Below are 14,383 nucleotides of genomic sequence, written 5' to 3' on the forward strand. Positions count from 1 at the left end.
GATGCACCCACAGTCATGATTCCATTTTCTTGATTTTTCCCCCTTGCTTTCTCAGACCCTCAATATAATTTCAACCTTGATATTTCTGGTGAGCTACTATAAAAGGAAATTCAGTTGGGATGGCAAAAGCAATAATAGTGTATAAAGTAACTTAACATTGATCCAGACTGTGCTACCTTATGCATGTTGTATAATATCTTACTCCACAAATAGTCCCATTCAAATCAATGGGGTTACACATGGAGTTAGTTTCTATTCAATAGAGGTATCACAATCTAGCCCTTAAAAAAATAAAAGTCATGCTCATATTTGGTAGAAAACTAGGAGGATTCTCGTGATGCTGCAGCACAGACCAGAGCAGTGCAGAACATGTCACTGGTACACTGGACTTCACATTCAGAGGTGGTGTTAGGCTGTTCCACGTCTCCATGCTTCTTTGTTCATACAGGGGGCTATCACTAGCGGCTGTGGAGCATCAGAAATAGGGAGAGGAGAGGTTTTACCACAGCCTAAGAGACTTTGCAGGCAGGAGGCAGCCATGTATGCCATAAGGACGCAGCAGCTAGGAAATTATCACAGGTATGTACAGAAAGGAATGGGCACGGCACATGCTATTTTGCAAAGAGCCCCACAAACCTAGGGCTGACCCTACTCATATTAATTGTTTTCTTTCTTTTTTCCATTTCTTTATATTTTATTTCCATTAATCTTCTATTCTGCTTTTACCCATTTTTTTCCTTACTGAATGGAAACCTTACAAAACTTCCACTTTATTTCAGGAGAAGAACTACCATTCTGCCCCTAGTGGGTGACAGTGCTAGAGTTCATCCACCTAGTAACTCCTGCCCCCTTTGAGTATTTAGTGCAATGGGCAGATTAGGGTTAAATTCATTGCAAAATGACTGTCAGATTAAAATACAAACACTTGTGTATATTCTAAGAGAAGGGTATGAAGCGGAAAAGCTTGTGCTTCTCATTTTCTATGCACATATCTTACAGGATACCAAGTAGAAACTGTAAATATTAAAAACAAAACAAACAAACCAACCCACACTTACTTGTGTTGATAAGAAATTGGTTTGAAACCCCAGGGTGATCAACATCATGTATTGCACTGGCAAAAATTGCTGCAAGAATCTCCAGATCTGTGAACACTGCCTGAAAAGCCATACAACAGAAACAACAATTACTGAACAAGGAAACTGCCTTTTCAATAAAAGGACAGTGCATTGATTTTTTCTCCTTCAAAATTCATATTTCAAAAAAATAAAACAAAACAAAAACATCTTTCAACACAGTTTAAATATAACAGGAACTTCAAAATGTTATTTAACTATGATCCTCACAAAGTTTTGGAAAATAGTCCATTACATATACAAAACATTTCATGTTTGGGTATCGACATGCACTTGCATAAAAGTGTCTGTTTTTTAGAGGTCCTGAGCACTGAAAGTACCACTGAATTCAGTGGAATGAAACAATTGTGGGTTTTTCAGCATCTCTCCATAAATAAGGTCATTTGTATTTAGATCACTAAATATAGAGAGGTGCCTAAAACTTACCACCTACCCAAGTCTGAAATTTTTGGCCTAACTAATCATTATACACTATGATGTTACCCCAAGTAGTATATTTATGTTGCATTAAGCATGCTTATATTACATTATCAACATATAATATGTACTGGTTACGTTAAAAAGGAGCATGCCTCCTAAATGATATTAACAGAGAATGGATATGATTTATTATAACTGTAAGCTGCAAGGTATACATCCTACAATGTACTGATTCTCCTTTTAGAAGCCATTATGAAAATAAACTCGTCAACAGCAGCATGCAGGGGGATATGAGTATTTTACTAGCTCAAGCACTGTGCTGAAAACAAGACTCTGAAGGATAACTGACGGGACAGATTAAGTAACACTACTGACAATCAATGTGGCTGCCCACTGAAGCGAGTGGTAATGCAGCTCCATTTATGAAAAGAAGCTGAACCTCCTCCCTGCCATGAGGGAAATCTTCTACAAGAGGACTGATTCTTTTAGGAGCAAAGAGACCTCCCAGATATCCCTAGAGCTCTCCCAATTCATTCACTTTAAGGAGAAGGCGAGGGAGGGAGGAGGCATTCAGCACCTTGCAGTATTGGGATCTCCGTGAGCCAGAGGGCAAAAATGGAAACCTGGTCAAGGTCAAATCCTTTTGAGTTTCAAAGTAAGATGTAAGCTAAGCTTAATCACAGTTTTATAATAAAAGAGGAGAGAGATTCCAATGTTTCTCTAGCTTCCTTTCACCTCAGAGACTTAAGCTCTCTTTTAAACAGCTCATATAAAGAGGATTCATTTTTAAAAAGTCTGGATTTCAAGGTTTTTTTAACAAAATAAGACAACCCATTAAGGATCTAATATGGGTTTAACACTGCCTGAGTATTGAATGTTACATTGAAGTAAATGTTAGAGAAATTCAGTTCAGAGAAGCAGAAAAATATAAATGTAACCTTCTGCACAGAAAATGTATCAGTGAAAAAAACAACACTGTACTATATTACTTAGGGAACCACATCCTGTCACCACGTTTCCTGTATAATTCCCATTGGTTTCAATGAGAACGCCACATGGGAAATGACAGGACATGACCTGTAGTTAAAAGTAGATGGTGAAAACAGGTTACCAAAAGAATGTGGTTGATTTAGCACTAGCCAAGTAAATAAACTTGGGTCCTCACTAAATTCCTTTAGAAGATAAAGTCTCATGAAACTATATATATATATATATATATATCTTACAGACCCTGGGATAATTTACATTTAGCTTAGAAGAGTTTTTGACATTTCGCATGCGTATGTTTCTCTCTCCCCTCTTCCATGGATGTGTGGATTTACCTCCAAAGCTGGGGTTGATAGCAGTACGTGAGTAGACTGAACGACATCTGCAGCATGTATGTTGTTGTGATATGCCACATCTGCATGGTAATGGTCTTCTAGGGTCATCAAGTAAGTTATTAAAGTGTCTGCTGGAATTTTAAATGTTTTTAACAAATCCCGTTCCTGGAGGAAGGAAGAGGAAAACAATTAAGTTTATAAGAAACATAACGATTGATGAATAAAGAGCACTAGTGCTGCTTCCATCTTGCCCACCTGGAAAATGGTATGCATGATGACTGTCAGAGGTCTGTTTCCAGATAGTTCTGCTATTTTGAAAACATGCAGGCCCCATTTGTTCACATCTTCTAGTTCCTAGAATGAAATTAAGCAACAGAAACTCTTAAATCAAATACTTAATTTTCCAATCATTTTTGTTTGAAATAGCTACAATACCAGAGTCATAAAGATTCAAGCTAACAAACTGGTTGAACCACTGTGAAAATAATATACTAAACTCTCTGATAGTGCTCAAATTAAAGTTTGCCTTTTATTTTGCTGATGATTTATGCATAAGGACCTTATTAATACACATACAATGCTTGTTTATTTTACATTACGTTCTCCTCAGGCAGAAAAAATTCCCACTGCTCTCCTGTTGGAACAGAAGTTTACTATACACTCAGTTCGTTTTTTCAGTGTTCCTGATTTATACTTGCCTAAGTGAGATCAGAAACTGGCATTAGCCCTTGAAATCAAAGGCTGTGGAAAGAGTATGGAAAAAACACACTAAAGTCTGTTTGACAACCTCAAAACTTCATTAAATTGCATGGTAAGTTTCTAAGATCTTGGTAGAGAACAGGTTAAATCTTCCTTACCTTGGCAAGAACATCTTCTTGTTCGGTTTTAACTCCGAATTTGGGGATACTGGAATTAGTTAAACTAGAGCTGTGCATCAGTTTTTTCACTCCGCTGATCTGGGACATAGGCCTCTTCTTTTTCTCTTTCTCTTTCTGTGTTGGAGAAGGGATTTCCACTTCATGTTGTTTGTCTTTGAAGAAAGGGGAGAAAAAAATAACTTTGAAGGGCATTTCCCATACTTATAAAAATTATATTTTTTTTGTCGATCTTAGTGGTTAAGATTGATTTTGTGTACACTATAACCCTTCCATTATCATTCTGTCTTTTTTAAGCTAAATGTGGAGACTAATAACTATCCGAAATTAAAAACAACAACAACTGAACAAAGAAACTTTGTTCAACTGTATGAAGCACTGCACTATTCCAAAGGTTGTTTCATTATTTCTGAATAGACTTTGAGGGTAGTTTGTGGCTGCATCATCCCCCCTCGCCCAACAATGATTAGGGAGGTAATCCTTTCCACAAAAAGAAAGTAGTAGACCTGGCCAGAAACTCAAATTGTCATTCCATGGGACCTTCCAAAATAATAATAATAATAATAAAAAGTTCAGAATCAGAATGAAAAAATGAATTTAGGTATTTCCTGTAGAATGCGAATTCCAAAATTTTGTTTCAAACTTCTGGAAACAGCAGGCAGGGAGTCAGGGCTCCCAGGGTTTCTGAACTGCCAGAGTCTGAAAGTCCTGGTAGCTCCCACTCCGAGGCAGCCTTTGTGGCAAGCTTCCCCAGAGCCAGGGATTCTGGAAAGGCGGTTGCAAGCACTAGCAGGCTGCCAAGGGGCTGGAGGGCGAGCTGGCAGGAAACCAAGCAGGCAGAACCAACCAAAATCTGCCTGGTTTCTGTTAAGAATTTCATTATAATCAATGTGTTCTGAAAGAACGTTTCTGCAGGAATACAACATTTCAACAAACTGGCATTTTCTGACAGAAAAAAACACTCTATTCCAGAAAATTTCTGACCAGCTCTAGAAGTTATATAACATAAATACAACAAATAGCTTGAGCAGATTATGGCAAGAAGAGCATTGATAGATTTTACCCTTAAATACTGGCTTCAGGCTAAAACATTACCATCTCTCATCCTCATATGCACAGCCCAAGGAAATTACAATATTTTTCAAGCCCTTGTCAAAATACTGCTTGTTTTTTCTTTGGTTCACACTTTAGTTTTGGAAATGTCTGTTGTCTGAAGTGTTATATTCTGAAGGGTGACTTTGTAAAAATAACATTGTGAGGTATCATATGTCTTCTGTTTCTAACTTTGGGACATTACTTACTTATAATGCAATAGATTTCATTTCTTAAAAAATTGCCACACCTGGAAGTTCAAACTGGGATCTGAAAATCAAGCTGTTCTTTCTGGTGCTTACATCATTACCAGTAATAAAGATATCTGTAATCAGGACTTAACTTGCAAGTTTGCTCATGGCCTGTGACGTACAAACGAGTGTAGTTTGTTGTTCTCCGATGAATTAGCTCTATCGTGTTAACCAAAGTGCGAACTGTTTTTGTTAGATATGCACATGTGACTTGAAGATGCAAAGGAAGGAGATGTGTTAAATAAGAAGGTACCATTTTTATAGAGTCACTTTTCTGACAACGACCACACTGCAAATGTGCAGAAACACTTGCAACAGGAAAGCTCAAAGATCCAGAAACATAGGGCCTGCTTCTCATTTACAGATGGCATCTTTATGTTGCTCTGGCAGTGTAAAGGGGGTTTAAAGTTAGGGTAAATTACACTTAGATACACTTTAAGGCCCCCTTTACACTTCCAGACTAGTGAAAAGTGACCTTCATGTAAATGAGAATGAGCCCCAAAGGGTACACTGCAATAAAAGACCTGCGGCACGGCTGCAGCTGTCCCAGGTCGGCTTACTCAGGCTCACAGGACGTGGGGTGCGGGGATATAAAACTGCAGTGGAGATGTTTGGGCTTGAGCTGGAGCCTGGGTTCTGAGACTCTGCGAGGGGGTGGGTCTCACAGCCCAGGCTCCAGCCAAGCCCAAACATCTACACTGCTATTGTTAGCCCCACAGCTCGAGACCTGAGAGCCCAACTCAGCTGACCCTGACTCTGAGACTCAGTACCATGGGATTTTTATTGCAATGTAGACATACCCTTTGAGTCTGGATTTCATTGCATGCAATTCATTTGGGACAGGTTCTTCTGAACTGTTTTTATCTTATTTCAAGCAGATGGAAAGCAACAAAGTCTGGAAGAGTTAAATACTAAATGTATTTTTTCCCCATATGTAAAAATTTAATTAAGTAGTCTCTGAACTTCCTCCCCCACATTTAAAAAAGCCCTTTTTTTTGTGCTATGAAACAATGGAATATTATTGAATGTTAAAGGTTCTGAAGTTAGCCTAAGTGACCTGGGATGGCTTGCAATGGAGAGAAAAAAGTGGTTTTGCCCTTTTTGCTTCTTTATGATATATAACAGGAGGCATAAAAATATTTTTAAAAGCATTTTTCTTTTTTTCTAACCTTAGAAATAAGAGGGATAGCAAGTCCCGATCTTTCCTGTTTTTGCTGGAGGATTGGTGAACTGAAGAATATGCCCTTTCACCCCTCAGCTGAAGAGACAGGGTGTGTGCATGTGAAATCTATTGCAATAGAGGGCTTTTCTCCTAATTTTTAAACAAAACAAATAACCCACTCAAAAACCAAAACCAAACGAACAAAAAACAACTAAGCAAAGAGTTTTTAAAAGTTTGATTAAAAAAAAGTCTCCTTCTCCATTTCTCAAGCTTATCTTTTGTGATGTAATACCACTATGTGTTCTCCAATACTTCAAGGAGTCCTCCAGCAAAACCAGGAAAATCAAGGACTGATACTTCTAACATAAAAATAATCAGGGAAAATCATTAAAAATACACTTCTAAACAAGCCAACCAATCTTTTGACCTTCTATATGTTTACATATATATCCTACAAAAAAAAAAAAAGTACAAACATCTTTCCCCTCCTGCCCTGGTCATCTTTAATGGAGAGACTGAAACTGCCTAGGGAATGCAGCGGCATTCTGGATTACTGTGTTTGCTTCTTCAGTTTTTATTGTCTACTTTTCAGGAGTTTGCAACTACTGGAAAATGCAGAGAATTCTGAACAGATCACAGCAAAGATGAGAATGTAAAAATGTCACCAAGTTTTTAGCCTGAAGCATAATTCCCTCTTCCCACCCCACTCTCTGACCAATTAGAAAAGCAGGGGAGGAGCAGAGTTCTTGACTGGTGCAAAGAGACAACAGCTGAAGAGCAGTGACTCGTGTGCATACCTTGATGTTTATGGTTTCGGTCATATGCACAAAGTTTAGATCCATCAACGGGGAGGATTATAAACTGAGTTGTCAGATTAGCTCAAGTGAAAGGAAGTGTCTCTGTCTGAAAGATTTGAGATCTGCCATGGAATTCCATGGGATTTCCTCATGTTTTGTTAAATATGGGCAGCTAATGCTATGAGTGCTGAACACCTTTTGTATGTTTAAAATAAGATAATTTACCATATTGATATGGTTTTTACAGCAAATTATTTTATACTGGTTGCTAGGTTCTATTACATTATCTGTCTAGAAGAGCACTGGTTAATCACACTGTTTATGTATGAATATACACTGTAGGAACCTTGATTCTCTACCAAGAGAAAAAAATATATATATGTTGTAATTATTAATAACTGCATTCAAGGCATGTGTCGCTGATAAGGAGTGAAGTGCCTATATTTCAAAGCAAAACAGGAAAACCCTATCTTTCTCACTAAAGGTTCCTAGCTTTCAAATGTTAGTAGGTCTTTAAATGCTCAGCAGATGGGGAAAAAGGCAGAATTTGGTTAACATGACATAAATTCATTTAAATTTTCTGTAAGAACATTTTCCTTCCACACATCGTTGTTCTGAATCTATATATTTATATGCATGTTCTAATTATACTATACTTAAGGAGAGTTCTGTAACTGAGGTAACCGTGTTGCAACCTCTTACATTTGCATTTCCTTTATTTATTAATATATTGTTTTTTATTTGCATGCCAGCCACAGAAAGACAATATTCATTCTCAGTAGATTCTAAGTGTTTGTCTTTCCAGAGTTTATTCTGCTTGAAAGATGCAGGTCACATGTGAAAGGCTGACAGCTGCATTTTCTTATTCCTGTCAAAATGAGTCTTAATTTTTCAAGTGAAAACATGCAAAGATGCTGATAGCTCAGCCTTTTCAGTCAGAGGATGTGAGAGGCACCTTCTAAGTGGGTCATCTCCTCAGGCAGCCTTATCCTGAGTTTCTAAATATTCCTGAAACTGTACAATAGAATTTCACTTCTCACACAGGCAGGCAAACTTTACTGTGCAGGTGAATCTGGGCATTCTACTGAAACACTGAATAAATAAAATGGACACCACTTTAACCAATTCATTTAGGGTATTGTAGTCTTGGATAAAATTTGTTTAAACACACACACACACACACACATTCATGCTATATTTTAACATATATTTTAATGCCCTTTAATCCTAATCTAGACATACCCATGTGTCCCTACCTATATTCACAATCTTAAACAGTCTAAGTGTATGCGTGTCTTCAAGACATGTTTAAATTAGCATATTCTATGTCTATCTTCAATATACACAAATATAGAATATTGTTTTTATTTATTTAAAAATAGCAAAAAAATCTTTTTTCTTTACAAAATCACACAGGTGGGACTTGAGAGGACTGTTCAATTATTATCTTCATACCTGCTAATACAGTGTCAGGGTTACCAAGCCCTCCCCACCACAAGCTCCTTGGCTGAAGTTATTCTCCTAGCAGAAATCTGTTCAGATGTTGACTCAAGTCATGTTTATCACCCTCTCTATCTGCAGAGGGGGAATGCCAATGCACCACCACCATGTTCTGAGAGATTTAATGAGATTATTTTTAGCTGTGCACTTTCATCAGATCAAGATGCCTTTATAGTATAACTTCTGTACTGGGCAAAATGAGAACTGGGTGCAAGGATAATCTTTAAATCTATCAAACAATTCACTATATTAATCCCTCCTCAATTATGCTGGTAATAGGCAAGATTATTTCATGTTAACCATAACAGATCATGGGAATACATAGGGATAGGTCTTTAACCTGAACACTTTGCTACAGTACTCAACAACTCTCTGAGCAAAGAAGCAACACAAAATGTATATATGTAACAATTTATGCAGAGAGCTAATTTTATCAATTTATAATGATCTCTCTGTCCAAATACTGAACAATGTAGTTTATAAAATGCATAACTACTAAAAAGACAAATCACTCCCATAATATATTCTTACCTAAGAATGTGTTTGATATATATTCTGAGACCTGATTGCCTGATCGGCTCATTTCAGATAAGTGGGTCAACTCCCTGTTGAGCATTCTTTTAAACTGGAAAAAAAAAGAAAAAAGAAAAAAAAAAGCATGTTAATGGTCAAGAAACGGTTAACTTAGAATGAGAAAATGTTATTGATTTATAATAAATAAATATATTATATTCAGAAGATACAGTAAACTGAGAGATGAATTGTGAAAATAACAACACAAAATAATATTGCTTTACTCCGGAACTTCTCCATGGTTAGATGACAGAATTTAAAAATAGATATTCCCCAAAGATTCGGTGTCAGAGACATTGGGACCGTGTGAGCTACTGAAAACTCTAACTGCAAGCATGTGCACACATGAATATAACTACTATTTTTGCTATTTCAATCTTCTGAATTTTAAATTGGGAGAGAAATAACTAAGTTATATTCTATGTATACACAAAGGAACACTCTTTAGTTGTGCTAAGGAATGGGAAACCATCATTTTTGAATGACTCTGTACTATAGCTCTCCTTATCATACACACACACTCACTCTTTCCATATGGTTTGTTGCCATACATTCTGCAATTTTCTCAAGTTTTTTTTTTTTTTAAATAACTCAGATGCTCAAATATCTTTGTAGGAAGGATCAAACATGTCAGTATCTCTTATTTACTCCAAACCCATAACAAAGGCTATCTATGTGGAAATGGTTTTTGTTTGATTTTCTTTTGCAACAAAGGAAAATAGGAATCGCCCACTGGATCAGATCAATGATCAACTAGTCCAGTATCATATCTCTGATAGGGGGTAGTAGCAGAGGCTTCAGAGAAATAACTTGCTCACAGATGAAGTTTCCTCCTTACTGCCCCCAGCAGCTAGTGGTTCACATATATATGTATCCTATTTATGTAACTGGATATTCTCATCATCCATATCAATGTGTAATCCTTTCATGAATCCTACCAAATTCTCAGGCTTGAGGATATCGTGTGGCAGTCAGTTCCACAGGTTAAATACACATTGTGAAAAAAAGCTTTACATTTGTTGCCTTTGAATGTAATTGAACATTTCTCTGTCCTTGTATTATGAGGAACAGTAAATACTATTCAACAATTCAAGTTACTTATGAATCCTCTAATTTGTCTAGGGCCCTCTGTATCCTATCCCTACCCTCCAGCGTATCTACCTCTCCTCCCAGTTTAGTGTCATCTGCAAACTTGCTGAGGGTGCAATCCACACCATCCTCCAGATCATTTATGAAGATATTGAACAAAACCGGCCCCAGGACCGACCCTTGGGGGACTCCACTTGATACCGGCTGCCAACTAGACATGGAGCCATTGATCACTACCCATTGAGACCGACAATCGAGCCAACTTTCTATCCACCTTATAGTCCTTTCATCCAGCCCATACTGCTTTAACTTGCTGGCAAAAATACTGTGGGAGACTGTGTCAAAAGCTTTGCTAAAGTCAAGGAACAACACGTCCACCGCTTTCCCCTCATCCACAGAGCAGTTATCTCGTCATAGAAGGCAATTAGATTAGCCAGGCATGACTTGCCCTTGGTGAATCCATGCTGACTGTTCCTGATCACTTTCCTCTCCTCTAAGTGCTTCAGAATTGATTCCTTGAGGACCTGCTCCATGATTTTTCCAGCAACTGAGGTGAAGCTGACTGGCCTGTAGTTCCCAGGATCCTCCTTCTTCCCTTTTTTAAAGATGGGCACTACATTAGCCTTTTTCCAGTCGTCCGGGACTTCCCCCGATCGCCATGAGTTTTCAAAGATAATGGCCAATGGCTCTGCAATCACATCCGCCAACTCCTTTAGCACTCTCGGATGCAGCGCATTCAGCCCCATCATAGTTAACTCAGCCCAAACCCCCGGTGTAGACGTGGCTAGGTGGATGGAGACATTCTTCCATTGACCTAGCTACTGCCACTCAGGGAGGTAGATTACTACATTGATGGAAAAACCCCTTCTGTTGATGTAGGAAATACCCACACTACAAGTGCTACAGAAGTGTAGCGGCAGCACTGAAGCTGTGCTGCTCGTTGTGGAGACATAACCTAAAAACTCCATTAGAACCACTTACACCCAATCTACTAATATCTAGGGAAGTTCAGTTGTTGAAATGTACATGCTACCTTTATTAAATTTCCTAATATGTATTTAGGCACCTAACTTTTGGCACCCAAATCTGAAAATTTTGATTGAACAGCCTAGGAAAGTTAGTCTATCCAGTCTAAAGATATACCACTTACTTTGGTAGATTATTCCACAGCCTAATACATCTTACCTTTAGGGTATTTTAAGACTAAATTCTCTTTCTTTAATAATATACTTAATTCCAGTTACCATTCACAGTAGTTGCTTTCCTTCCTGGATGTATACACCTAGACAATTCTGTCTTTCATTTTTGTAGATGTAACATTCATTAATGGTACTCTTTATCACCTAGGAAAAATTGTCCTGGAATTTCTGCTGACCATGCCAACTGCTTAAAAAGTCTACACTCTCTGAATTTCACAGGAACTGGCCTGATGCAGATCCTTGGTCTCTCATCTGCCCATCATATGCACAGGTCATTTTAAACAATATAATCTAATCTAGACTGCCACACAGTATGAAATTGTACAAATATATTGGTCAATGCTTTCTACTTTCCTGCTATTGGATAATAGAGATACTAATATTAAAATAAGGCTCCTACCAACTCCAATCCTCGGCAAAACAAACAAAAAGGTCACTAACACAATATTTGGAATAAAATCCAGGATTTCAGCCTTGGCCTTCAACCAGACTGGAAATATAAATCCCAAATCTATGCTTCAGTTTATCTCCCATACTAAAAAGGTGCACAACCAACAATGCTTTTGATATGATGTGCTGACTTCATTTTAAAAACATCTAGACAGTGGTTAACATTGCTTCCATTTTCTTTTTGAATTACATATGACAAAGCTAGGTGACTTTATCAGCACTAAGATGTATGGTCTGTTGAAGTCCTTTATAAAGTTAATCTTTGAGATAACATATGCTGCCAGTGAAAGAGAACAATGATGCTGTTGTTATTAGGCAGACAAGACTCAGGAACATATAGATATTCGTGTGTTTGAGTTTCTAATGGAGGATTGGGTTAGTGATGAAATAGTTCAGATTTTTTGTTGTTGTTGTTGATGTCGTATGCTGGTTTGCTGTAGTTGTTTATTATTTGATACTCTTTAATTCAGAAATTCTCACATGCAGTATTCTGTTCTTTCAAGAAACATTACTAAGAAATACAAATAAAATAATAAATAATAATAATAAATAATAGACATAACAATTTGGGCCATGTTCTCTCCTGCTGGGTTCACTAGGCTCTCATTGACTTCAACTGGGGCCAAGAGTGCACTTCAAAAGACAAGCAGAATATGTTGCCCTGCAGCATCAACTCACAGCATGTTTGTTCATGCATGCATTGTTGTTTTAGAATGAAACTGTACTTGGCACTCATGTGCCCACTGCAAGATCTTAGCTTAAATCACATAGGTTCTTGCCATGACTGTGGGTCAGTGCGGTATACATTTCACAGCCTGCCAGTAAAAGCCTCTCTAAGTGTATGAAACGTGGTTAAAATGTCTATACCCTGATGATTTGTAAGTTACAGAAATAGTAATATTGATCAGTTAAGAAGTGCTTTTACATTTCCAGGCACGGCACATACATGATCAAAGAAATAAAACTGCTTCTTTGAGAAAACTCTAGGGTTTCAAAATGGCATAAATAAAAGCCAAACAAAATTTGGAATAATTATTGTTATTAATTTTAGATAATGTTAAAATGGTTAAAAAGTTGTATTTTAAAAAAACCCAAACCAACTACTGCACATTTTAAAATAATTTTTAAATTCACAATATGCAAAATCTATTGCTCCTAAAATACATGTACAACATACAGTGTAGCTATTATACTGGCATCTCAGCCTAAGGAACAAAGGTTTTCACAATGGAGATTGATGCCACATCAACAGGGTTTAATAATTCAATTACTGAAAAATCTCTGAAGACAGCAGAAACTCTGGTTTCAATTCTGACATGTTTCTATGAGACCTTTTTTCCCCTTTTCTTTTACTATTACTATAGAAAACTATAGCATAGACACTATATTCAAGTAATGCTAAATATCTAGCTCCAGCCCACAAAAGTGTTACAGTACAATAGCACTGCTTATTTTGGACTATATTCTGCAAAAATCTGTACATCTGCCTAACTTTAAACATGTGAGCAGGCCTATAAACTTCAATGGGACTACTCACGTGCTTAAAGTAAAGCACATACACAAATATTTGCAGGACTGGGGCTTTTTCCTCAATACTGTGGTTATCTCCAAACAGTGAGTGGTCTTATAAATTGGGTTAGAGGCTTCCTAGTCATTTCAATTTGTTTTGGGCTGAAGCCTAGAATATATATTCCAAATTTCACTGAATTTTCATTTGTGTCTATGTTTACTTTATTCAGAATTTATCCAAACATTATTTTGTTAGATGAGATAAAATAAAAATGGTATTTTTCCAGTACTCTGTGCAGAACACCTTTCAATGGTTCTTTGGAGAATGTTGACAATTTCTTGCAGTATTAATGTTTTCAGTCAACACCCATTACATGCATGTAACATTTCTCTGGGGTTATATTTACAGTGGGTTGAACCTTCAAGTCTCAAGGATGGTAATTAGGTTCACAGTAAATTTATGGTAATAAAATCATTTGGCTTGTATGTTTAATTTTATATCTACAGCTTTTTCTGGTTAAAATTTAAAAACTTTCTGATAGTTTTTGTGATAATCTTGTCCTCAGCACAAAGCTCTAGTAAATGGGCTTCATGCAGGAAGATGTGTATGTGTTTGAATACACTGAATCCCGCCCACAATAAATATGGGGGGCATATACCCTGCCATTCTGCTGCAGCTCAAGGGCTGTATTAATGGCTGCAGTCTACTGCACCCTCCTGCAACAACACAGAATTTGTGGCTAGTGGAAACAGGTAGTTTTGGACAAACTGGCCATAGCCTTTCCAAACCCTCAGTCTCAATGCTTTCATGGACAAAGCCATTGTGGAACATTGATCAAAACAATTAAAAAGATAGTTCTAGAACTAAAATAAAAATAAATTAATTTTTTGCAGTGTATTTGTAAATCTTTACATTCTAAAAAAACCCCAGATGTGACAGAAAAGCTATTTAATATCGACCGGCCCTACTGGCTAATTCTCAGTCCTCAGTTACTCTTTACTAATGCA

At 37.2% G+C, this 14,383-nt stretch overlaps 1 protein-coding gene across 11 annotated transcripts in view; it reads right to left on the bottom strand.

Annotated features, from left to right (window-relative positions):
- PDE4D (phosphodiesterase 4D) overlaps positions 1-14,383 on the bottom strand; it is a 1,096,073-nt gene that overhangs the window by 9,604 nt on the left and 1,072,086 nt on the right. For all 11 annotated transcript variants that reach the window (XM_074952575.1, XM_074952583.1, XM_074952576.1 and 8 more), the window contains 5 exons: positions 9,087-9,180; positions 3,736-3,908; positions 3,134-3,232; positions 2,879-3,043; positions 1,059-1,158 (listed from right to left, as the gene is read on the bottom strand). In XM_074952575.1, the coding sequence (XP_074808676.1) occupies positions 1,059-1,158; positions 2,879-3,043; positions 3,134-3,232; positions 3,736-3,908; positions 9,087-9,180 (631 nt within the window). The remainder of the gene's footprint in view (positions 1-1,058; positions 1,159-2,878; positions 3,044-3,133; positions 3,233-3,735; positions 3,909-9,086; positions 9,181-14,383) is intronic.

This window comes from Natator depressus, chromosome 5, assembly GCF_965152275.1.
Source record: "Natator depressus isolate rNatDep1 chromosome 5, rNatDep2.hap1, whole genome shotgun sequence".
Lineage (NCBI taxonomy): Eukaryota > Metazoa > Chordata > Testudines > Cheloniidae > Natator > Natator depressus.